At 46.3% G+C, this 25,928-nt stretch overlaps 1 protein-coding gene across 1 annotated transcript in view; it reads right to left on the reverse strand.

Annotated features, from left to right (window-relative positions):
- Window positions 1–2,166: 2,166 nt before the first annotated feature.
- The window catches only part of LOC144773304 (NACHT, LRR and PYD domains-containing protein 3-like), a 123,311-nt gene continuing 99,549 nt past the window's right edge, over window positions 2,167–25,928 (reverse strand). The window contains exon 10 of the mRNA XM_078658245.1: window positions 2,167–2,341. Coding sequence (XP_078514371.1) covers window positions 2,167–2,341 — 175 coding nt within the window. The remainder of the gene's footprint in view (window positions 2,342–25,928) is intronic.

Genomic DNA, 25,928 nt, shown 5'->3' on the forward strand with positions numbered 1-25,928 from the left:
CAACTGAATAGGTCTGTTATGATCTCGTTGTATCATTAAGAATACTGACACAACCTACATCTCCCAGCATGCACTGTGCAGCATACCTGAGGCTTAAAATTGCGCGTCCCCGGTGAGGGTAATGGTATCCTTCCGCGGTAGCGAAACCCGGCAACTCCACTCTCCTTTTCATGAGTTAGTCAGAGCGTCCCGAGCACCTAATATCAAGGTATGTGGCACAAGGCTTTTTATGTCACAGTAGGGGAGTCTAAATGCTATTTGCATACAGGATTCATAGCAGTTTTCGCGTTTGTTTTCAGATATTCTTTTATACGCACAATGTTTGGAAACCATTGACGTGCACACCTCGGGTTGATTAATGGCCATCAACTGAAAGGGGAGTGAGTGGACCTTTGATGTTCGAAATGGCAAACTGTGATGCATGGGTTTATAGCAATGCTTTTTAATACATTCATGTGACCTTATTATATCTGAATTCTGTTATTAATGATTTGATGTATCAAAGAGGACATCAGCAGTGAATTTATACATGTGTATTGATATTAAGTAACACGTGAACAATGAAGTGAATTTATGATTTATGATCTATTGAAAGAAACTAAGATATACAAATGTAATGTGTATATCTATGATTTCATTTGGTTTAATCATTTAAGGTAAATACTAGTGATAAACAATATTTAGAGTGGAACCTAGTGTTCATTAGGAACAGTGCACACTACAGGCAGGTTGTATCCTGTAATTATTTAGGGTACCGGGCGGCCCAGGTCCCTTCGAGGAGACCGAAAGGAATCTAAGCGTCACCTGCTGATGTGTAAAAGTGAAGACACAACTTACTTCTCAGAGTAGGAAAGGGACAGACATAGGCTTTGGCCCCACTGTGGTCAAGGGATTCAGTCCATGAAGCAGAACAGGCCAGGACCAGGTGTTCATTACATATTTATGAAAGAAAACATTTTAGCCGTCACAAACCCACTAACTGAGGGATTCACAGAGACCTAGGATCCTCTATCGACTGAAATGTAACCATATTCGGGTGATGCATAACGCTAGTTTTTTTAGAGGAGGGATGTTAGTTCTGGAGAGTTCAGAGAGGTGGTTTTCAGCAAGGGAGGAACACCACCAACTTAAAGTACCTTTGGCCTTGGCCTTGGCCTAGGGATCTCCCCTCAAAGTAAGGCGTTATTAATCATGAATCTAGACCTAAGTCTGCCATCCTCCTTCTCACGGATACTGCCATGAAGATGACATGGGGGAGATATCATCTGGTGGTCCAGACAGGTGACCACTTCTCATCAGTTTACTGACCTCTGCAGTCAGAACAGGGAAGACACAGATGTCTATCAGATATGTATTTGATATCCCAGCCCACCCCACTGCAAAAAAACGAGGAGACTTCCAGACAGAGGGGCTTATTTACAAGCTTCTTGCCTCCCCAGTGCGTCACTTGTAGCATGGGAAAAACAGATGTCCCAGCAGTGCAAGGGGCTTGTAAATAAGCCCCAAAATGTCTAGGGGTGTTTGCTGGGTACAGGTTTGGCCGCAAGCGTACTCAAACTCAGACAGTTTGGTAACAATAAGTATGGAGTCTAATTTGCAAACTTCAGGGGCGGGTTAAAGCAGGTCATGTGGGAAACCATCATATTGTTTCTTCCCGTTCACTGTGTCCATCATTTGTACTTTATACACAAACACTTTGTAACATCTCACATATGAGGGGGGCTGCAGAAGGACCCTAGAGATGGGGCCTACTCTTCAATAAGCGGAGGACAAGAGTCCTTCACTCCAATCACTGTTCACAGAGAGTGAACCAGCACACGTGTACATGGTTGGGTACAGCTGACTATCCACTGGAAGGATTCTCATCCTTAGACTAGTCTTGTTCCTGTCACAACCTTTGCCTCAAGCTGTTTCAAACTGACCCTAACTCCTGGCCCAGAGGCAGCCATGGCCATGTTCAACCGCTGCAACTATCAGATGTCCTCTGCAGGGAGCCGCTCAACAGGGCCAGACATGGCCGTCCTCTGCTGATGAAGAGCACAAGGGCTGCATCATCACTGTATGTCCACCACATGCACTGAGACAAAACATTTAAATGAATACCTCTGACTTCATCTGACATGAACCTATGACTTCTCCATGTGATAACCAGGAGAAAGCTGCTCCTTACCTCAGGGTCTTTAATGTGCATAGGGGGTGTTTCAGTCCTTCACACAGCTCTCTCACTCCAGAGCCCCCCAGTTTATTCCTACTCAGGTTGAGCTCTGTGAGAGATGTGTTTGTTCCGAGAACAGAGGCGAGGTCTGCACAGCATGAACCAGTGAGAGAGCAGCCCTCCAACCTGTGGGAGAAAGAGATACAGTCATCAGGCAGAGCAGAGCAAGAGAGAGCGCAGCTTTACTGCATCTTCATTTCTATCAAACCCAAAATCTTGATCCCCTGCACCAGATCCCATTTACCTACAGAATGACAGCAGGGAGAGGGGTGGGGGCAGTAGCTGCTCTCAGAACAGGTGCTGCTCAAGGACTGAGGGCAAGAAGTGGCAAGATCACTTCGCTAATGTTTTTATTTTACACGGACACCTTGTGTGATCTTCACCAGCTGCGATACTACACTTTGTCTAAGATATTCGTAATCTTGCATTACATAAACAAATATCATTTACTGTAGCCTGAAAGATGTTTTGTGTGAAAACCTTCAGTCTGCCTTTGGCATAGTCATGTGAATCTGAGTGCATATTTGTCAGTTGCCATATTTAGTCTGCATGCTCCTGCTTACAGGTTTGTTAGATCAATTCGGAACCTTTTTGCTCTGGTAGAGGGGGGCTCTGGCACTCCCTGGTGACCCTCAGGCTGGCAAACACACTGGAAGTGGCTAATCCCTGCTGCCAGGGAGCACGTGCCCAAGGAAGTGGTTAAGGGCAAGTCTAAAAAATGTCACTCATGTCGAAATACGCATGCTCGGCCTATCCCTCCAAGCTTGCCTCCAGGACAGCGAAGAAGACGCTGTATCTTTCATGTTCAAATGCCCACCAGCACCTGCTACTTAAGTATATGTTAGGTTTGTGGTCTCAAGGAGACCAGTCTATGCATTTTCTCCACTTTACTGTAGGAGGTAGGTGTGGTCTGTAGTGGAGTGGTATGTGAGTCCATGCAGGGGGTAGGTGTGGTCTGTAGTGGAGTGGTATGTGAGTCCATGCAGGAGGTAGGTGTGGTCTGTAGTGGAGTGGTATGTGAGTTCATGCAGGAGGTAGGTGTGGTCTGTAGTGGAGTGGTATGTAAGTCCATGCAGGAGGCAGCTGTGGTCTGTAGTAGAGTGGTATGTGAGTTCATGCAGGAGGTAGCTGTGGTCTGTAGTAGAGTGGTATGTGAGTTCATAAAGGAGGTTGGTGTGGTCTGTAGTAGAGTGGTATGTGAGTCCATGCAGGAGGTAGGTGTGGTCTGCAGTGGAGTGATATGTGAGTTCATGCAGGAGGTAGGTGTGGTCTGTAGTGGAGTGGTATGTGAGTTCATGCAGGAGGTAGGTGTGGTCTGTAGTGGAGTGGTATGTGAGTTCATAAAGGAGGTAGGTGTGGTCTGTAGTAGAGTGGTATGTGAGTCCATGCAGGAGGTAGGTGTGGTCTGCAGTGGAGTGGTATGTGAGTTCATGCAGGAGGTAGGTGTGGTCTGTAGTGGAGTGGTATGTGAGTCCATGCAGGAGGTAGGTGTGGTCTGTAGTGGAGTGGTATGTGAGTCCATGCAGGAGGTAGGTGTGTTCTGTAGTGGAGTGGTATGTGAGTTCATGCAGGAGGTAGGTGTGGTCTGTAGTGGAGTGGTATGTGAGTTCATGCAGGAGGTAGGTGTGGTCTGTAGTGGAGTGGTATGTGAGTTCATAAAGGAGGTAGGTGTGGTCTGTAGTAGAGTGGTATGTGAGTCCATGCAGGAGGTAGGTGTGGTCTGTAGTGGAGTGGTATGTGAGTTCATAAAGGAGGTAGGTGTGGTCTGTAGTAGAGTGGTATGTGAGTCCATGCAGGAGGTAGGTGTGGTCTGCAGTGGAGTGGTATGTGAGTTCATGCAGGAGGTAGGTGTGGTCTGTAGTGAAGTGGTATGTGAGTTCATGCAGGGGTATGAGTGGTCTACAGTGGAGTGGTATGTGAGTTCATGCAGGAGGTGTGGTCAGTAGTGGAGTGATTTGTGAGTTCATGCAGGAGGTAAGTATGGTCTGTAGTGGAGTGGTATGTGAGTTCATTAAGGAGGTCGGTGTGGTCTGTAATAGAGTTGTATGTGAGTTCATGCAGGAGGTAAGTATGGTCTGTAGTGGAGTGGTATGTGAGTTCATGACAGAAGTCGGTGTGATCGGTAGTGGAGTGGTATGTGAGTTCATGCAGGGGGTAGGTGTGGTCGGTAGTGGAGTGGTATGTGAGTTCATGCAGGGGTATGAGTGGTCTACAGTGGAGTGGTATTTGATTGAATGCAGTAGGTGGATGTGATCTGTAAAGGAGTGGTATGTGAGTTCACGGAGGAGGTAGGTGTAGGAAAGCTGGATCTGCTTTCATGATTACCCCCAATTTTTACTGATGTCATAACTGTTTCTGACTCATCTGACCGGGATCGTGCTAAACAGGACCCCAGTCACTGTGCTTCCTCCCTAAATTAGCAATGGTGAGTACCTTGGTACATTCCTATTTGGCTACTGGGGCATTACGCGATGACCATCTCTAAAATGGCTGGAACGAACCTGACCATGTTTGGTATCGAGCATGTTGGAATCATACCCCAACAGCGTATCCAGTGTTAGAGGTATGATACCTTCCACGGTAGGGCCCCTCTAGGGAGCCAATCCATGCTCCTGGGACCAATCTTACAGAGCCTGTAAAGCAACCTAGGACTGCTGCCGATCACAGACACAATTTTGCCCTCCTGCTGCTGGGCCAAGCCTGAGCTGGGGAAGGTATGACAATAGGCTTCCTATCACAGGGAGGTGTAACAACCCCCCCAGACAGGATTTAGTGTATTAGGCCGGGATGTAGGAGCTTGCAAGTACCACATATTCTGATAGAAGGGCAAATTTAGTGCCCTCCTTGCACAGTCTAGTCCAAAACAGCTCAAGGAGCAGTTAGCTCCCACTCTGGCGTGAAACTCGACAAAGGACGTGGGAGTATCCTCAAGACTGTAACTGGGAAGACTCTGTCTGCTCCTGACCTCGTCTTTCCGCAAGTCCGCTGCATCATCAGAGTCCGGGTTCCATGCAGGTTCCATCCAGGGTATGTGGACATCCAAAGAGATCCGAAGGAATCTCCCTTGGAGTGAAAGACTGACTCTGAGGCCAGGATCCCTCATCGAGTCTGCTGGAACCGACTCTGTGCGTTGCGTCAGCTGGCCGTTGCTCAATCATACCATTTGTATAGCGCTCTACTCCCCGGAAGGGTCTTAAGGCGCTTAGGGGAGGAGTCCGCTACCGCTCGAACAGCCAGGTCTTGAGTTGTTTCCTGAAGGCGAGATGGTCCTGTGTCAGCCGGAGGTGGATGGGGAGGGAGTTCCATGTCTTGGCTGCCAGGTAAGAGAAGGATCTTCCTCCGGCGGTGGCTCTTCGGATGCGTGGAACGGCGGCGAGGGCGAGGCTTGTAGAACGTAGCTGACGGGTGGGCGTGTAGAAGGTCAGGCGGTCGTTGAGGTACTTGGGGCCCAGGCCGTGGAGAGATTTGTGTCGTGGGTAAGGAGCCTGAAAGTGATCCTTTTGCTGACGGGGAGCCAGTGCAGGTCCCTCAGGTGGCCGGAGATGTGGCTGCATCGGGGGATGTCCAGGATGAGTCGGGCGGAGGCGTTCTGTATGCGCTGGAGTCTTTTCTGTAGTTTGGCTGTGGTTCCCGCGTAGAGGGTGTTCCCGTAGTCCAGTCGGCTGGTGACGAGGGCCTGGGTGACCGTCTTCCTGGTTTCGGTCGGGATCCATCGGAAGATCTTCCGGAGCATACGCAGGGTGTTGAAGCACGATGAGGAGACGGTGTTGACTTGTCTGGTCATCGAGAGGGAAGAGTCCGGGATGAAGCCCAGGTTACGTGCGTGGTCGGTTGGCTTGGGAGCGGTGCCCAGGGCGGGGGGCCACCAGGAGTCGTCCCAGGCGGAGGGCGATGGTCCCAGGATGAGGACTTCCGTCTTGTCTGAGTTCAGTTTCAGGCGGCTGTTCTTCATCCATTCGGCGACGCTTTTTAACCCTTCGTGCAGGCTCGTTCTGGCGGTGGTGGGGTCTCTGGTGAGGGAGAGGATCAGTTGGGTGTCGTTGGCATAGGAGATGATGTTGAGGTTATGTTGGCGTGCGATGGTTGCAAGAGGTCTCATGTAGACGTTGAAGAGGGTGGGGCTGAGTGATGATCCTTGTGGTACGCCGCAGATGACTTCGGTGGCCTCGGAACGGAACGGGGGGAGGCGGACTCTCTGCGTTCTTCCGGCGAGGAACGAGCTGATCCACTCCAGAGCCTTCTGTTGGATCCCGATGTTGCTGAGGCGTTGATGGACAACTCTTGTCTCCAGAGATCTTCGGGCCCAGTCGAGGGTCTCCTTTCATTACAGTAGGCGCCCCTGCTTGCTCGGTGCCTATCCTGACTTACTTGAACGTGGTGATTCTTCTGAACCTTGCTGGTCCCCACAGTGCATCCTTTCATCTTCCCCCACGTGTTGCCAAGGCTTGCTGGTGCTCCCACTGGATACCGACTCCCTGGATATCAAATTCAGATGTGGGACAGCTCATTCACAGTTCCTGGTCACCGTCAGCATCACCTGGTCCATGCAGCTGCACAGACAAGGGCATCATCACCTTTTCTGTAAAACAGACAACATTGGTGGACACTCGACTCCTGTGCCCTGGGTCACCCGTAAGTGACCTAGACTCCATCCCCTCTGCTAACAGGTTCTTTTCATCCCACATCCAATCTTGGGTTCCAACGGACTCTCCCAGCTTCTTCATCAGCAGCATCTACATGAAGTCCGCCATTGTGGTCAACTGCAGTTCCAAAAGTCACTTCTTACCAATGCACATGGCTTCCCTGGGGCTGGTAACCTGGTCTCTTGGGCATCCACGGGTGGGGTGATTCTCGAACCATCCATCTTCCACAGGGTGTCTTCCAAGTTCTTTTGGAAAGGGCCCATTTTCTTAAGAGCTACAATCGTGACTTGCCCATTGATTTACCTTGAGCACGCGGTTGTGTATTCCTTTAGCTCACAGCCACTGTGGGGTTATGGGGTCTTTACCTTGAATAGTCCCTTGGTCCCCCGCATATCTAAGTCTTCTGGGTTAACTCACAACTTCGGTGCCGAGTTGCATTCCGCTATTTTTGGATAATGTCTCCCCCCGGAAGCCATCTGTAGTTTGTGCTATTTACCTGTCATGTTATCAAAATATTGTGTGTATTGTAATTATATCTCCGGGTAGGAGATATTGCATTGAGTTAGGGAATGTCTGTAATAAATAAATATTTTTATAACTACACTGTGTGCGTCTGTTTCACTTAATCTACACTATAATATTAGATACTGGTGAAACAAGCTGCTTTACACTCCTTCTAGACTAAGGCTGAAGGCTGCTCTTCACAGCTACCACTTAGAGAGCTTGCTAATGTAGTCTAAAACTCTATAAAAAAACATAAGGGTTGTCTGGATTGGTGCAGTGTGCTACACTTGAATAAGTGAGCACCATATACCAAGCCAGTCTCCTACATTGGTCTGCAGTGGTTGGGAATAACGCTTGCCTGTTTTACCAGCTAATCGAAGTATGGATTATTTGAAAACCCAACACTAACATCAGGATCATATAAAACTTTTTTTTATAGACAAGTAAGTTCTACTGAATTTACAGATTGGTTGTTAAGGGCTTAAAACATACTTTCTCTCCCCAATCGTAGGAAGTTTAGTTCCCACCAGGTCAGGTAGGTGCAACACCACACTACACCTAGTGTGTCTTTAGTTGAAGAGGCCAGTGGGTTTCTGCCCTCTAGATAAAGTACCTCACGTTCCAGGAACTGAGGACTCTGTGTTCCTCTAGAAAACTTAAGACAGGGAAAAGCCCTAGCACCTATCACCTCTTGGAGGTGTTACTACAGGATGATCTCCAGTAGGCTGGTGGGTCAGATGAGCAGGAGAAGGTGGGTGGGCAATAGCTAGAAGAGGAGTCTGGAGGGGCCTGTGGTATCTGCCGGTGAGATAGATGCCTGCTAGAGTAACGGACTCCTTCATTTCAAGCCATAACATTCTAGTTCCATATTCTTACTTCCACTACCTTCCCTGGACCCCGTGATAGCACTTGCCATATCTGCAAGGAGGTCTTTAAGTGCATCCATTGGTATATTCTCCTCTTCGGAGATTCCTGGCATATACACTGCCTCGGTCACCCACTTTAACGGCTCATCATCTTTTTCTAGCATCCAGTTACACTTTGCAATGTAGAATGTATTTAATTTGGAGTTTCCAGGTTGTAAGTTCTCCACTTTTAATACATTTATCAAAGCTCTTCCAACAAAATGTGGCAAAATGGCGACAACAGAAGCCCCAGCATCTGATTCACACCGCACTTTCACAAATCTTTTATCCAGCCATCTTCCCAACATGCTGTATGGTACGTGATCATTGGGTGACAGTTCAATCGCAATATTGATGTGCTCCAAATAGAGATGTTCATCTTTTAACCTATTTTCGTCGTCATCCAGATCAATCAAATAATCACACATAACTGCAAACCATTGATGACGTTCTGCAGTGTTTTTAGAGATCATACCAGCAACAGCACCTTCTTCTTTTCCTTCTATTGTTGCTGATTTGTAAAGAGGGAAGGTGTGTGGTATCTGGTTTCCAGTGCAATGCATCTTTCCTTCTTCCTTACCCTTGATGCTCAACCAGTGAGGATGTGCTGTGGAATGTTAGTGTGCAGGGTGAGGTAATGGAATGTTGGGATGCCTAGTCAGTTGAGAGTATGGGCTGAGCAGCAAGGACGCAGCTCCTGGTGGGGCTCACTTATTGGTTCTACATCTAACTTCAATGCCATCTAAGAACTGCATCAATAAACCTTCTTCATTCCTCTACACCTCGGCTACTGGATTCATTTACCTTCATTACAGGGCCCCCAATGCTGTCTCTGATCAGGAGGAGTCCAATGACTCCACCCTGATGAACTCTGATCCCCCAGGGAATAGTGCATGGGACTCCCTAGAAGAAGGACCCCCTTTATTCCACCTTGGAGGGTACAGGGTAGGTAAAGGAGGACCAGGTCTTCCTCTGCAGAGTCCATTCCCTCCGAAACTTCTGTAGGAACATCCATCTCTAATAAGAGGGTTGACTCCATAGATAGGGAGTACCAAAGGATCCGACTTGAGAAACTGAGACTCGGCCTCAGGAAGGATTAATTGGCCCTTGAAAAGGAGGCCTTAAAAGTACAGAAGGCCAGAAACAATGTGTAATTAGAGTCCCATGATGGCAGTCCCAGTGTCCCTAGAATCATGGAACCCTCCTTTGACACTTAGGAACCTGAGCAGGATAGTTCCACCTTACCAGGAGGGGGATGACATCCACAAATGGATCACTGCTTTGAAGAGGGCTTGTAAAATACAGACGGTACCTCAAGGGCAGTGAGCAGCTATCATGTGGCTCTCCTTTGTAAACAAAGGAAGAGACAAGTTCCTCACTGTTAGAGAAGAGGATGCTGATAACTACACTGTCTTGAGCAATGATAATATAATAATAATAATAGCACATCCTTAATAATCCTTTAGCACCAAGATACCAAGGGTATTTGCGCGCTCTACAAATTGCTTAAATAAATGATAAATAAATAATAACTGTCAGAATCAACTTTTGCACCGGTACATGGCTGACTCTGATCTGACCTCTCCTCAGGAATTGGGAAATAAAGCGGAAAAATGGATTAGCAACAGGGTCAAGCAGAAAAATCAAGGTGGTGGAGGTGCCCAGAAGAAGAAGGATTCTTCTAAATCTCAAGATAAGGGTGTGGATAAAAACAAAGACAAGAAAGAGTCTTCGCAGGGCCCCCAAAACCTGCATCTCAGGGTGGATTCCAAACCTACAAATTGCGTAAGAAGAAACCTTGGTGCAACATTTGTAAGATGAAGACTCACTGGACAAAGGATGCTGATTGTCCTAAAGCCAAGGAAGCTACTATCATTGCCCCTTAGCTCCAGTACAAGTGGTAGTACTGCCCCCAAGGGATTAGTAGTGTTAACCTTTCGCTCTATAGAAAACACCAAAAATAAAAATAAATAAATAAAAATCAGTTAGATTGTTTTAGGGAGACAATGAATTGATTATCATCAGCATAAGAAACAATCTGTACCCCAAATGAGAGTACTATATCTGTCAACAAACTCATATAAACATTGAACATCATGGGGCTCAGGAAGGATCCCTGATGCACCCCACAAGTCAACGAAATAGATTTTGAAGAACATTCTCCTTCAAAAACCGAGTATACCCTATCCTGGAGGAAGGACTGTAGCCAGCCCTGTCATTCCAGCATCCCTCAGTCTTTGTATCATGAGTTGATGGTTGACAGTATCGAAGGCTGAGCTGACATCTAACAGGATAAGAACACCGCAGCCTGCACCGTCAAGGGTCTTCCTGATTTCTTCTACTGCAGCCAACATGGCTGTTTCTGTTCCTTTTTCGGGTCTAAAGTCAGTCTGTGTAACATGTAAACGATTATTATTTTCCAAGAATGCTGATAAAAATGAGTTATTGTATATTACCGCTAATTTACTAACCTCTGGCAGCAAAGCGATTGGGCTGTAGTTACCCCAATAATCTGGATCAAGGTTTTTTTTTTAAAAGAGCTTTAACTCTGGAATGCCTACATTGGGGTGGCACAATCCCAGTTTTAAATGATGAATTTATACAATCAAGTATAACAGGTGCCACTAATTCAGAGACTTTTTGAAGAACACTTGGGAGGCCAACATCCGAAGGAAAACCCGATTTGAGTTCTTTATGCAACCTTAGCAGGGTCTTGACATCCAGAAAGGGGAATTCCTACCAGCCGTGGACTGGGGAAAGGGAGTTAACTCCACCACTTGATACAATCATTTATGCGGCACGAACAGGGGGAAAGAATTGTAGATGTTTTGTATTTTTTCAGCGAAAGAATCGGCAAGTTGGTCTCATCGCAATTGCCCATTCTCAGTGCCAGCAAGAGAAGTAGCAGGAATGAGACGATTATTAGCAATTTTAAATATCTCATGCGAAGAATTCGCCCCAAGGATCTTTCCCTGATAGTAGAGAGCTTGCGCATTTTTTATTTCCTTTTTTTAGACTTTAATGGCTTCTCGATATTTAATTCTACTCAGTGCAGAGAAATCTTTCCTCCAATATCTCTCAAATTTTTTACAATTCTGTTTTGGGAAGAACAGAATTAAGTGCTTGCTCAATCCAATTATTAAAATTATCATTAGCCACAATAGGATTATCAATCAATCAATCAATCAGGAGTTTGTTAAAGCGCTACTACTCACCCGTAAGGGTCTCAAGGCGCTAGGGGTGGGGGGGGTGCAGGTTCCATTCCATCAAGGAGGGGGGTCTGTCAAAGAGCCAGGTTTTGAGGTTTCTTTCGAAGATGGGGAGCGATGTTGTCTGTCTGAGGTGGAGCGGAAGGGCGTTCCATGCTTTGGCAGCGAGGAAGGAGAAGGAGCAGCCTCCCGATCTGGTCTTTCTGATGCCGGGGACAACGGCGTAGGAGAGCTGGGCTGATCGTAGGGTCCTTTGGGGTGCGTGGAATTTGAGTCGGCTGTTCAGGTATGCTGGTCCGGTGCCGTGGAGGGCCTTGTGTGCGTGGGTGAGCATCTTAAAGGTGATTCTCGACTCGACGGGGAGCCAGTGGAGTGTGCGCAGGTGCTGGGAGATGTGGCAGTGTTTTGGCAGGTTGAGGACCAGTCTTGCGGCGGCGTTCTGGATGTTCTGTAGCTTGCGGATGAGGTTTTTGTTTATTCCGGCATAGAGTGCGTTGCCGTAGTCGAGTCTGCTGGTGACCAGGGCGTGAGTGACTGTCTTTCGGTGTTCGAGTGGGATCCATTTGAAGGTCTTACGAAGGGGGCGGAGGGTGTGGAAGCAGGAAGATGAGACAGAGTTGATCTGGCGGTCCATTTTGAGCTCGGAGTCCAGGATGATTCCCAGGTTGCGTGCGTGGTCTGTGGGGGTTGGCGGGTTTACGAGGGCGGTGGGCCACCAGGTGTCGCTCCAGGCGTCGGGGTTTGGGCCCATGATGAGTACTTCTGTTTTGTTGGTGTTTAGTTGTAGGCAGCTGTTTTTCATCCATTTGGCGACGGCTTCCATGCCTTCTCGAAAGTTGCGTCTGGCGGTGTTGGGCTCGTTGGATAGGGAGAGGTTGAGCTGGGTGTGGTCTGCGTATGACACGATGTTGAGTCCGTAGGTTCTGACGATGTGGGCAAGTGGAGCCATGTAGACGTTGAAGAGCGTCGCGCTGGTGGAGAAGCCCTGGGGGACTCCGCAGGTGGTAGGTGTGGGGTCTGAGAGGAAAGGGGGGAGTCTGACCCGTTGCGTCCTGCCGGAGAGGAAGGAGGAGATCCAGTTGAGGGCCTTGTCCTGGATTCCAGCGTTGTAAAGTCTGCGTATTAGGGTGCAGTGGGAGACTGTGTCGAACGCCGCTGATAGGTCTAGGAGGATGAGGGCTACTGTTTCTCCTTTGTCCAGTAGGGTGCGGATGTCGTCTGTTGCGGCGAGGAGGGCGGTTTCCGTACTGTGGTTTTTTCTGAAGCCGGATTGGGAGGAGTCGAGGATGTTGTGTTCTTCAATGAATGTGGCAAGTTGGCTGTTGATGGCTTTCTCAATGACTTTCGCTGGGAACGGGAGCAGGGAGATGGGTCTGTAGTTTTTGAGGTCGGTGGGGTCCGCTGAGGGTTTCTTTAGGAGGGGGTTGACCTCGGCGTGTTTCCAGTCGTCGGGGAACGAGGCGGTCGCCATGGAGCGTTTGATGGTGTGGCGGAGCATGGGTGCAATGGTGTCGGCGGCTCTGTTGAAGATGTGGTGGGATTAAGTGGGATTAGGGTGGGATATGGGAACAGTACTGGTCAGATTGCTAATTAAGGTTTCTGATGGGAGGCTAGACCATCAACGAGCAATTTTTGTGGCTATGACCGTACGTATAATCGCCAATGGTAGCATCAGAGTAAAAGGGAGTATAAAATGGTCCGACCATGTGATACCTACATCATGTTCTACAGAGAGATAACTAATGTTGGAAAATATAGGGTCCAACAGGTGACCTTTAGAATGAGTAGCGCTATTCACTTTCAATAGGAATTGGAACATAGCCAGTTCGTCCACCAGTTCTTGTGTAGAGACTGATGAATCATCCTCAAAATGCAAATTAAAATTGCCCAGGATTGTGAAATTAGGGGAGGAGCTAGCTAGATTAGCTGCCACCTCTGGAAGGTCTTTCTTAAAAAGCCCAAGATGGCCTTGTGGGCGATATATCAAGATACCTGAGAAAGTGAATGTGGGTGTTAAATCAATCACAAAAGAAAAGCTTTCGCAATCAGGGACTGGGTTCTCATTTATTTTGCAAACAAAATTGGCCCTATAAATTAGGGCCGAGCCTCCTCCCGACCTGACTTGCAATCAAGCCTTTAAATAGCATAATTAGATGGAAGCGAATGAACAACATCAAAATCAGTCGTTAAAAGTGGCAGATGAAGTGGAGAAGGAGCTTTGAAAATGAAATCTACTGTTAGTACATTGTGGATTAATGTCTGGCAACATAACATGTGCACATTTACTCAGAACCTCGTTCCTCATGGCATGGAGCTGTGCAGCAAAAGTGATCTTTCCTCTCTTAAAACCGGCATACGATGGTCACGATGTTTTTAGAAAAGAGAATCTTTGATTAAAATAAAATCCAGAACATAGCCTTAGATTAAACCTTTGAGGAAGAAATAATTGCACCTCTTCAGAAAATCAGAAAGCCCTGATGAGAATCCAGGCATTGATTCCCTATGATTCGAAACGCGTCAGCACTAAGCATGGGCGTAACATCCGTTCCGCTCGCGGATTTTGCGGATTTTCGGTAAATTCGCAATCCGCGAACTCTCGCGAACTTACTGAAAATTCGTAAATCCGTGCGAAGCGGATTTTTTTGCTTGGTCGCACTTGCCAACTAGAATGCTATACAATTTCGCAGGAGTAAACACTTGCGAAAACGTAGATGCGGCGGGCAGCGACAATCTTGCAATTGCGAGATTGCAAAATTTGCAATTTCGCACAATAAATCCACCAGCAGGCAGCATAAACCTTGAAAATTATGATTTTTATCAGAATAACTCCTCAGGTTGACATTTTCCTGCACTTTTTTTTACAAGGAGTCCATTTTGGGGGGCCGGGGGGGTGGGAGGAAGGAAGTGCCCCACAGTCTCCAACTTCCTGTTCCTGTCCAGCAGGCTCCTCTCAGTGCTTTCTTCATGTGCTGGTCACTTTGATTTGGATCTTGACCTGGAAGCTGTGGAAAAGTAAATTTTGCCATGTTCTGTGTCCCTACGTGTTCCCCATCCTAAGTTATATGTGCATGATTAATATGCATATGTATTCCCTATGAGCGATTAAAGACGCAATTACAGTTGTGTCCAACTCTAGTATGCCAGCTTCCAGTTCTCGTGAATGCAACGAGCATTGGCCTATGTTGCCACGTTTTACAGTGTACACATTAATGCATTGAATTGTCCCCGTTTCTAGGCCTCAAAAGGGCCCGGACTCAGATTCAGCTCTTGTCTCCTGAACCCTCTCCGAGGAGCGATGCAGCCCCCACCTGTATCCCTGACCCTTCGCTTACTTCCAGCCTCGCAGTGCCCGGCTCGGCCTGGCTCTGCCTCCCAGTCTGCCAAGAGTATGTTATGCTTCTAGTTATCAGTCCAGCTCTCCTTCTCTGCATTCCTAAGCTACTGAATCGCATCAATAGTTTCCGTCATGGTCTAGCCTTTCTGTCTCCATGTAAGAGAATTACTGTATTAATATTCATAGAATATTCCTCGCACACACATTATATGTAGAATAATGCATGCACCAGTCTTAGAGTCAAGTAGCCCTTGCCCTGATAACTTTTAGTTTCTATCAACATGTTCTCCAAACACGAGATATCAGATATGCCTAGGTACATGTCGCTCTGACACTCCAGACTTATGTCTCCTCCTCTAGAGCAGGAGTCATAGCCCCCAGTTCTCCCTAGTCACATGTCATAGCCCGTTTGCGCGCACCACTAGGTCAGAGGTCCCGGCTCCTCAGGTAGCCCCCTCCATGTTTCCGCCCATTTCATGACAATTCTGTTACGTTTACATCACATGTCAATGTATACGCCCTGTACACGCCTCTTGTTACACCCACTCTTCTCTTATCTTTCGCGACTGCTACAAACCACGCCTACTGCTACGCCTACTGTATTGAATACAATGTAATTGTTTTAGATATATATACTTGTGCACTGTTATTAAAAGTTAGCCTTATTCCCAGATCCTACCCCCGGCAGCTGCCATCCTATTCCCATGCAGGCTGTCCTGTTCCTGTCCTTTATGCCTGATTAAAGCCTGTAAACTCCAGCTACCTCGAATCTTGACTCTTATTTATTGAGCTATCTGTTATTATTATATCCCGAAAAATAGATCCGGTAATTAATTATTTATTTACCACATAATGGCGCCCGAACAGGGACTTGCCCTTTCCCCACGCGCCGGCAAAGCCACGCAAGCCCCCTGACCCTCTGCAGCCGTGACGGAACCATCCTGCGCACCGGCAGATATTTCTGCTTCAAGTATCCCTCAGGCCCACGGAGGAGACGGAGGTTGCGGTCCAGCATCCAGACGAGGCGGTGGAGGAACGCGGCGAGTCCCGACCAGAGCCCAAGCCGAGAGTCCAAGGTCCGAGGTATCCGGAGGCCCACCTGTAACTGAAGTCCGAAGTTCGTCGTCCGTCGTCGTAGCAGTCCAGTCCAGTCCGAGGCCTTCCGTTCTTGCTGCCCGGTGAGTACCGTTGCTGGGGTAGTATCTAGACAGGGTCAATCTAATTGTCTCTGGTCCGTGGGTTTGGGTACGCAAATCCAACACGAAGTATCCACCTAGGTGGATGCGGGTCCTGACGTGTCTCTTTAAGAGACCGGTAAGTTCTGTACTGTTTTAGCAGTACATCTAGTAATTCTAGTAAGTTCTGTTCTCGAGAAATTCATGTGTTCTGTTCTCAGTATTCTAGGTAATATTCTGTCCGAACTGTTATTCTAATGTTATTCATGTATTTTTATGTCGTGGTATGAATGATTTGTTATTCAAGTTATCATCGTGTTTATTGTGTATTGTATTGTGTCTAGATTCCAGAAATCATGCCTCTGTTCTCCAAATTACGTCAGGTAAAAACTAGAAAAGGGCTGCTCGAGGAAGCAGTCCCTGTCCCTCCTAGGGACAGTCCAGGTCATTTTATGTATCACAAGCATGGCTTAAGTGCCATAATATATCTAGACTTATGGTCTGATTATACCAGACACCTCGAAGAGAAATATAGATGGCCCGTATCGGGTACATGGGATGCCGAGTGCATCATGCGAGTAGAAGAAGCATTATGGAAAAAGAAATCCAGACAGTCCCAGAAAGATGCCATCGAGTTATGGCGCAAAGAATCTCATAAAAGAACCGAAAAAGAAATCAGAAAAGCAGAATTAAGTAGGGAATCTTCAGAAAAAGCCCAAGAAAGAGAATTAATCGAAATAGGTGAACGAGTTAAAGCAGAACAGTCAGACAGACAGAGAAATGCCCTTATTAAGGGTATGTATCCTCTTCTTGCCGAGGGCTTGCCAAAAGCAACCCCGGAAGCATCTAGTAATTTTCCGCCATCACTAGTTCCGACTAAACTACGTCACAACCCGACCGCAGCTGATATTTTTCTTTCGTCCTATTTGGACAACACTGTTCCTGAATATGCAAATCCTGTCCCGCCTGCTCCTGTAAATAATGTAATTCCTGTTCCTCCAGCCACCGGGGCACCTGTAGCAGCACCTGTTACGGTACCCCCGGTCCAGCCCACAATACACGTACCCACTACATCAGTCACTATGCCAGCCCGTACCATACCGTCGACGATTCTAGTTTAGGGGCCTCGGGGGGAAGTCCTCCTGGAACCCCGCCTCAACACAGACGTCTAACGTCACTCGAGTTACATAAACGAGCGGTACAGCGTTCGCCAAAATTACAGTCAGTTGCAGATATCAAGAAAGCACTTACCGAATGCCGTTATGATCCAGTCCCAGGTGATGATGGTATGGTCCTGTATTCATTGCGTATAAGAAAGGTGACCGAATATTTGGACACCCTGCCAAATATGAAGGAATATCTAGACAGAATATATCGTTTTATCCGTACAGGAGAAGATCCAGAAAGTATTGGCGATGCTATGAACAAAAGAAAAGTCGAGATTCAGCTCATGCTGTTAAAATTCATAATTAATTGTTTAATAAGAGAACAAGATTATCCAGAAAAAGATCGAGAAGAAATGAAAGTCCTGACCAGGTGGAGTGACAATATAGCCGAGGGAAGACACAAGACACAGAACTGTATAGAGAGTATGTGCAAGAAAATTCGTAAGGAAATAATAAGGTTACACGAGAAACGAGAAGCAAGACAAGTGTCCGAGAAAGAAAGTGACTCTTCTACTGAAGAGGTAGACAACGAGAATCCCGACAGAATAGCGTATGTAGGTAGAACTAGACTTCCCGACCGACATTCACGCCTAGAACACAAGAAAGTTTTCTCTCCTCCAGCACCAGAACAAGAAAATCTTGAACAAGTATTTCAAGTTACCGATCACATTCTGAAATCACGAATCGGTTATAGTCAGCTTAGTACCATGCATGAACAAGAACTAGCCCGATCAGCAGTCCGATGGACTACTGATTCTACCACGTTTCCAGACGAAATCGTGGCACAAATGTTTCTGAAACTGCCCCCAGCCGAGCAGCGACTGGTGGGTATGTATATGATCCAGCACCTCATTACATTGTATGAGGGTCAGCATTCTGATCCAGGTCCGTTACATGATGTTCTAAACGAGTTACTCCAGTATAGATGGAAAGGTCTAGGTACCGATTTAATTAGTGTCATTCTAGAACAGCGCCACAAATACCGAACGTTTCTGAATCCACATTTTGTTCATGTCTCACCTCCAGAAAGTAAACCATTCTACAAAGACAGACAGAATCCGTTACGAGAAGTACACCCAGTTAGGACAGCGGGTGGTGAACTAGAACGAGTATTTGTTTACACCCCCATTACAAAGATGGAACTCTTAGAGATGAAGAAGTTAATTCCCTGTCACGACAAAGATCCAGCAGGGTTCCACCAAGAATTAAAAGACATGCTCCGTATGGGAGAATACACGTATCGAGATATAATTAAAATGTTAAAGGTCCTGTTGCCCGCAGGGGTATATGAAAAACTCAAGGAAAAAGAATGGGAGGTGGGAGAGAAAAAGATAGATTGGTCTGCATTAGAAACAGAAGATAATACACGAGTACCAGGTACCGGTCTAGGGGATAAAGCTAAAGCTTTGCCCGAACTGTTAATACAAGTCTTGCCAAGACTACTAGCCACGAAAAAGGAAGACTGGGATGCCATCTCAGCCTGCAAACAGAAACAAGACGAAGATACTAGTGATTTTTATTCTAGATTCGAAAAATGTTTTATTATTAATAGTGGTCTCAAGACGAGTAGTGAGTCATATCCTCATCTTTTTGTTACTAAACTAGTCGAGAATTCCAGTCCACAAGTTAAAAATCGAGTTTTGAAAGTCGAGAGTTCTTGGCAAGCAAATACTCCGTCACAAATGCTCCAGATGCTCCAGTATCACCAGAACAGAATGAGGGAAGAGCAAGAACATGAAAGAAGACGTATGAAAGACACGAAAATGAAAGTATTAGTTGCACAATCTGTTCCACAAGACAGTCAGAAAAGAGGTCCGAATCAAGCCAGTCATCCTGCAGCTCCCGTTAAAGGGACTTGCAATTACTGTAAACAGCCAGGTCATTTTATAAACGAGTGTGCAGTTCTGAAACACAACATAGCTACTGGTAAGACTAAAGAAAGACCGCGTCCGCCTAGACAAGAACAAGTTTCACAGACTTCTCAGTCACCACAGAATGCACAACAGACCGTTCCAGCACTGCAGCCTATCGCTGCAACACAGCATGTTACACAGCAGATGTACCAGTATGCACAGTCCGAGTACCCAGATTATCAGCCATATTCATGAAACAGCCTAGCGAGGGAGGTAGGCTTGCCTCTCATCGAGATACCTGTAGATCAAGAGGGTCCTTATGTACATAGTCAAGTATTAGGGAAAGACAGAAAGTTTCTGATTGATACAGGGGCAAGTAGGACTACCATCAGTCATGACGAGGTTCCAGGGGCTCCGCTCTCAGGCTCTAAAAATGTTTCCCTTGGATTTTCAGGAAAGCCGATTGTTAACGAGATTTCAAAACCAGTTACTCTAGAAGTAGGTCCATTGTCCCCAACTACTGATCTGTTACTCACAAAGTCATGTCCAGAAAATTTACTAGATATCAAGACATTAAAAGAATTAGGTGCAGTAATATGTTGCTCCCCAGAGGGAGTTCGTTTGTTTTTACGTGACTTTAAGGGTCACTATGTATTACGTGATTTTGATCCAAGATTGTTAAATGTACCGCAGCATTTATGGGCGCAAGGTCCAACTGATGTAGGATGTATGCACATCACACCCCATCGTGTGACTCTGAAGCAAGGTATAGTTTTGCCACGAATCAGACAGTACAGATTGCCACCCGAGGCTGTAGCAGCCTTATCCAAAATTATTGACGAGCTCATAGCTCAAGGAGTGGTTGTAGAAACTGACTCCAATGTATGTAATTCTCCTATCATTCCAGTCATGAAACGTACTGATCCAAATGCACCTCCAGTTTACCGATTAGTGATTGACCTTCGAGAACTTAATAAATGTATCATACCTCAGTACCCAGTGGTCCCAGATATTTCATCCCTCTTGACAGCCATTGATTCTGAAGCTACATTCTTCACAGTCATCGACCTCAAGAATGCATTTTTCAGTGTCCCCATTCATCCAGACAGCCAGTACCTTTTTGGTTTCTGTTTAAATGGAAGGAGCTATAAATTCACACGAGCTCCTCAAGGTTTCACAGAAAGTCCTAGCATTTACAGTCAAGCACTTAAGAGACAACTAGACAATATTCACATGCCAACTGACACTGCCCTGCTCCAATATGTCGATGATCTACTGATCACAGCCCCTTCTGAACGTGACTGCGAGCGAGCGTCACTTACAGTCCTGTATTTCCTAGCCGAGATGGGGCACAAGGTGTCCCCTTCAAAGCTTCAATTCTGTGTCCAGCAAGTGGTCTACTTAGGACACTTACTGTCCAAGAGGGGTAGGCAGTTGACACCTGACCGTATCCAGTTAATAGCACATCTTCCCCAGCCCAAGACTCAGAAGGAGGTACGAGCTTTTATCGGCCTCACTTCTTATTGCAGGCAATGGATTCCTCAGTATGCATTTCTAGCCAAGCCACTGATACAGTTAACGACACAGGAGGCAGCCGTATCGACTGTCCTCCCTTGGACATCCGAACATACACTCGCTTTTAATGAATTAAAGAAAGCCTTATGCCAAGCTCCTGTTCTAGCAACACCGAACTACAGTAAGCCTTTTACACTTTTTGTTACAGAACTTGATGGTACCGCATTATCTGTTCTCACACAAGATCAAGCAGGACAATACAAGCCCTGTGCTTATTTTTCAAGCACATTAGATCCAGTAGCCCAGGCGCTGCCTGCGTGCCTCAAGTCAGTTGCAGCCACAGCTCTAGCTATCAGACAAAGTGATTCCATAGTATTAGGACACTCTCTGACAGTACAAGTTCCACACTCCGTGGAAGTTCTTTTAAACCGAACACAGACTCAGCACTTGACTATTGCACGTTTAACAGGTTATGAACTGACACTGTTCCAGCCACACATAGAAATCAGACGCTGCAACATTTTAAATCCTGCTACATTGTTACCGTCTGTTACTTCAAATCCTGCCACACATGACTGTGTGGAAGTAGTTAACACTATGACCAAGCCAAGACAAGACCTGACAGATATTGCATTACCTGATCCCGACCTGACACTTTATGTGGACGGTTCATGTATGAGAACAAGTACAGGAGAACTAGTAGCCGCGTATGCAGTGACTACTGACACTGAAGTTATAGAAACACATCGTATTGACACCCTGTCCGCTCAAGCAGCAGAGCTAGTCGCTCTGACCCAAGCCTGCATACGTGCCAAGAACCTGAAAGTAAACATTTATACAGATTCACGTTATGCATTCGGAGTCGTACACGACTTCGGAGTACTCTGGCAGGAGAGAGGTTTCATGACTTCTCATGGGACCAAGATTCAGCATGGTCTCCTCATTCAAGCTCTGTTAGATGCAATACATTTACCGACAGCTATCGCTATCATGAAGTGCAAAGCACATACGAAAGTCACTGATATTATTTCCCAAGGTAACGATCTAGCAGATCGAACAGCCAAGCTCACAGCTCAGACCCCAGACATTCCAGTTAACAAGACACTGACATGCACTCCAGACCAGACTACTTGTATGACAGTTAAGGACCCTACACAAGATGTCATAGACATACAGTTACATGCTACTCCCGAAGAAATCAAGAAATGGTCCGAACAAGGAGGGGTCCAGACAGGTCAGGGATGGGTGACGAAGGGAAAAGCCACATGGTTTCTCCCCGACTCTATGGTTCAAGTCATTATTAACACCGCACATAGTCCAGCCCATTTAGGAGAAAAAGCCATGTTAGACAGCATCCAGAACATTTGGTTCAACAAGCATTTACGAGCTGCAGCTAAGCAGAAAGTCCGTACCTGTATGATATGTTGTCAGTTCAATCCAGGTAAAAGTGTCCCGGTGGAACAAGGTGGATTCCAACCTCCTGACCACCCTTTTGAAGTCCTCCAGATGGATTATATTCAGATGGAGAGATGCCGAGGTTTCAAGTATGTCCTCGTAGTTGTATGCGCTTTGTCCAGGTGGACAGAAGCCTATCCAGTCCCAGATTACACAGCCGCGACCACTGCCAAGCAGTTGGTTCGTGAATTCTTTCCCCGCTATGGACTCCCTAGGGTCGTGTATTCAGATAACGGCCAGCCATTCTCATCCGAGCTTATGAAGCATGTTTCCCTTCTGTTAGGATACCAGTGGAAGTTCCATTGTGTGCGCCATCCTGAAGCAGCCGGTCTCGTAGAGAGACATAATCAGACGTTGAAAATCCGAATTGCAAAAGTTTGTAAAGAGAAAGGTGTAGACTGGCTAGTAGCTCTGCCAGTTGCTTTATTTTATATGCGGATGGTTGCACATTCCAGATCAGGTCTGTCCCCGTACGAAGTCGTATTCGGCCGCCCCCCAAATATGTGGGGTACACCTAGACCCCGCAGTATTACAGACGTTTCCAGTAATATGCTGATAGATTACCTAGCTTCCTTGATGTCTGCCCTACACTCTTGTCGTTCACAGGTTGCCGCTGCATTTCCAGACAACACTGAGGTGAAACCGCACGAGGTCATACCAGGGGACCTTGTTCTTGTTAGGAACTTTGATCGTTCAAGTCCGCTGGAGCCCCGTTGGAAGGAGCCGCGACTTGTCCTTCTGACCACCCGCACGGCCGTGAAGTTGGAGGGCCGCAAGGGATGGGTCCATCTGTCCCACATCAAGAAATTTCATGGACTCCGGAAAAAGACATTTACAAAGGACTGTGTAATTTCTAAAGACTGCCCTATTCTCAAGGACTTTCCCGCTACAAACTTTGAATTCAAGCCTCCCCTGTTAGAGGAAACTCCGCAACAGGAGTATAAATCCAAGTTAAGGTCTAGTAAAATAAGTCAGCCAGTTTAATTGTCTAAGTCCCTCTCGGGTGAAACGGTTAGACAGGTTTCTGACATGTATGAGATAGACCCCCACAGTGAGAGAGTTAGTCAGAACTCTAAACGATATATCATTATTTTATGTTTTTTGTTATATTTAAGCCTTATGGTAACCTGCACAAGTTATGCTTTTTATTTATGTTTTCCGATTTCACATGTACATATGTTTTCTAATTCTACGGTAGAGCACACATTTAGTGATCTGCCTCCTCACGAGCTATCCTATCGTCTTGCTATGCGCAATAATACATTCATCCGTATGTTACACTATTCACACCAGACCAGCAATGCCACTAATTGTTGGGTGTGTGGTCGACTCCCCCCTTTCCAGACACCGAAGGGAGTTCTGCCACTTTTTCCTTATCCGTTTTCACATAATGGTTCGTGTGGAGCATGGTCCACGTTAACGTCATCCTCAACTGATATGTCCCTTCTGAATAGAACATGTTTCCCAGACAAGCAAGGTCTCACCCATAGAACAGGGTTAGATCTAGAAAATGAAGTGTATGATTTAGGTAATTACTCTTCGAACTTTATGGTCCTGAATGTTCAGTCCGATACTACTCCAGACTTGCCTGCTATTTCAGTACTACCAGTCAAAGGCGAATTATGTGTCAGAAAGAATGGTTCCGCACATGTAGGACATAGTGATTGTACTACTACTGTCGAGTATAGTGACAGTGGGAAATCTATTTTCAAAGCCTCACGTCATTCTTATTTTGTTTGTGGTCAGACCGTATATGTTCGTCTGCCCCTTGATTGGGATGGTACATGTTATATTTCCTTCCTACTGCCACCAGTTTTTCTAGCCCCATCTGATTATCACAGGAACACACATCTAGTACACGTTAGACATAGAAGGGAGATCGAGTCCCCAATTGTCGATCAAACTGAAACTGCTCTAGAACAATATCAAGATTTCAATAAAGGTTTCTTCTTCTTTATAGGCCCTGTCCAGAATAGTAAGCTAATCCGTAGGTTAACCAGAACCCTCGAAGCAGTAGTGAATGAGACTACTTCCGCTCTAGGTAACTTAACTGAAGAACAATCTGCTATGAGATTTGTCGTGCTCCAAAATCGTCTCGTTCTTGACGTCATACTGGCCGATAGAGGAGGAGCATGTAGAGTCATCGGATCTAGTTGCTGCATTTTCATTCCTAATAACGCACCGTCTGTTTATTCAGCTATAACCAGACTTCATAAAATTGCCCATCAGTTACACCAAGATCCAGGCACCTGGACATGGTCCGGTTGGCTCTGGAGTATTATATCTGCCTGGGGATGGAAAGTATTGTCATTCCTAGGTATAGCAGTAATGATCATATTCAGTTGCTGCCTCTGTATACAATGTGGCCCTGCGATTTGCGGCATTTGTGCTACCTCTTGTATTCCTAGTCCTAAGTCCCGTTCCAAGACAATTCGAGACGAGCAAATGATACTGTATGAAATGATAGATGGTATCATGAATATTGACGCATCCTGATGGAAAACGTAGTGACAAGGAGGGAATGTGGAAAAGTAAATTTTGCCATGTTCTGTGTCCCTACGTGTTCCCCATCCTAAGTTATATGTGCATGATTAATATGCATATGTATTCCCTATGATCGATTAAAGACGCAATTACAGTTGTGTCCAACTCTAGTATGCCAGCTTCCAGTTCTCGTGAATGCAACGAGCATTGGCCTATGTTGCCACGTTTTACAGTGTACACATTAATGCATTGAATTGTCCCCGTTTCTAGGCCTCAAAAGGGCCCGGACTCAGATTCAGCTCTTGTCTCCTGAACCCTCTCCGAGGAGCGATGCAGCCCCCACCTGTATCCCTGACCCTTCGCTTACTTCCAGCCTCGCAGTGCCCGGCTCGGCCTGCTCTGCCTCCCAGTCTGCCAAGAGTATGTTATGCTTCTAGTTATCAGTCCAGCTCTCCTTCTCTGCATTCCTAAGCTACTGAATCGCATCAATAGTTTCCGTCATGGTCTAGCCTTTCTGTCTCCATGTAAGAGAATTACTGTATTAATATTCATAGAATATTCCTCGCACACACATTATATGTAGAATAATGCATGCACCAGTCTTAGAGTCAAGTAGCCCTTGCCCTGATAACTTTTAGTTTCTATCAACATGTTCTCCAAACACGAGATATCAGATATGCCTAGGTACATGTCGCTCTGACACTCCAGACTTATGTCTCCTCTTCTAGAGCAGGAGTCATAGCCCCCAGTTCTCCCTAGTCACATGTCATAGCCCGTTTGCGCGCACCACTAGGTCAGAGGTCCCGGCTCCTCAGGTAGCCCCCTCCATGTTTCCGCCCATTTCATGACACTTCTGTTACGTTTACATCACATGTCTATGTATACGCCCTGTACACGCCTCTTCTTACACCCACTCTTCTCTTATCTTTCGCGACTGCTACAAACCACGCCTACTGCTACGCCTACTGTATTGAATACAATGTAATTGTTTTAGATATATATACTTGTGCACTGTTATTAAAAGTTAGCCTTATTCCCAGATCCTGCCCCCGGCAGCTGCCATCCTATTCCCATGCAGGCTGTCCTGTTCCTGTCCTTTATGCCTGATTAAAGCCTGTAAACTCCAGCTACCTCGAATCTTGACTCTTATTTATTGAGCTATCTGTTATTATTATATCCCGAAAAATAGATCCGGTAATTAATTATTTATTTACCACAAAGCACTCAGCAGGTGCAAAAGTTCAATCTTATCATTAGTAACCATTCCCTGTAGTGCCTGGAAGGATTACTTTTTGTGGATGCTGCTGGATATTTGGATTTTTGCAAAACTGAAAGCACTCAGCAGGTGCAAAAGTTCAATCTTATCATTAGTAACCATTCCCTGTAGTGCTTCCCGAGGGGCCCCTTCAGAGTTCAGTTGCCTACTTGCAACTATTCTATGACCCTGCTCTGACCCTCACAGCAGGCTCA

The sequence above is a fragment of the Lissotriton helveticus genome, chromosome 8, assembly GCF_964261635.1.
Source record: "Lissotriton helveticus chromosome 8, aLisHel1.1, whole genome shotgun sequence".
Lineage (NCBI taxonomy): Eukaryota > Metazoa > Chordata > Amphibia > Caudata > Salamandridae > Lissotriton > Lissotriton helveticus.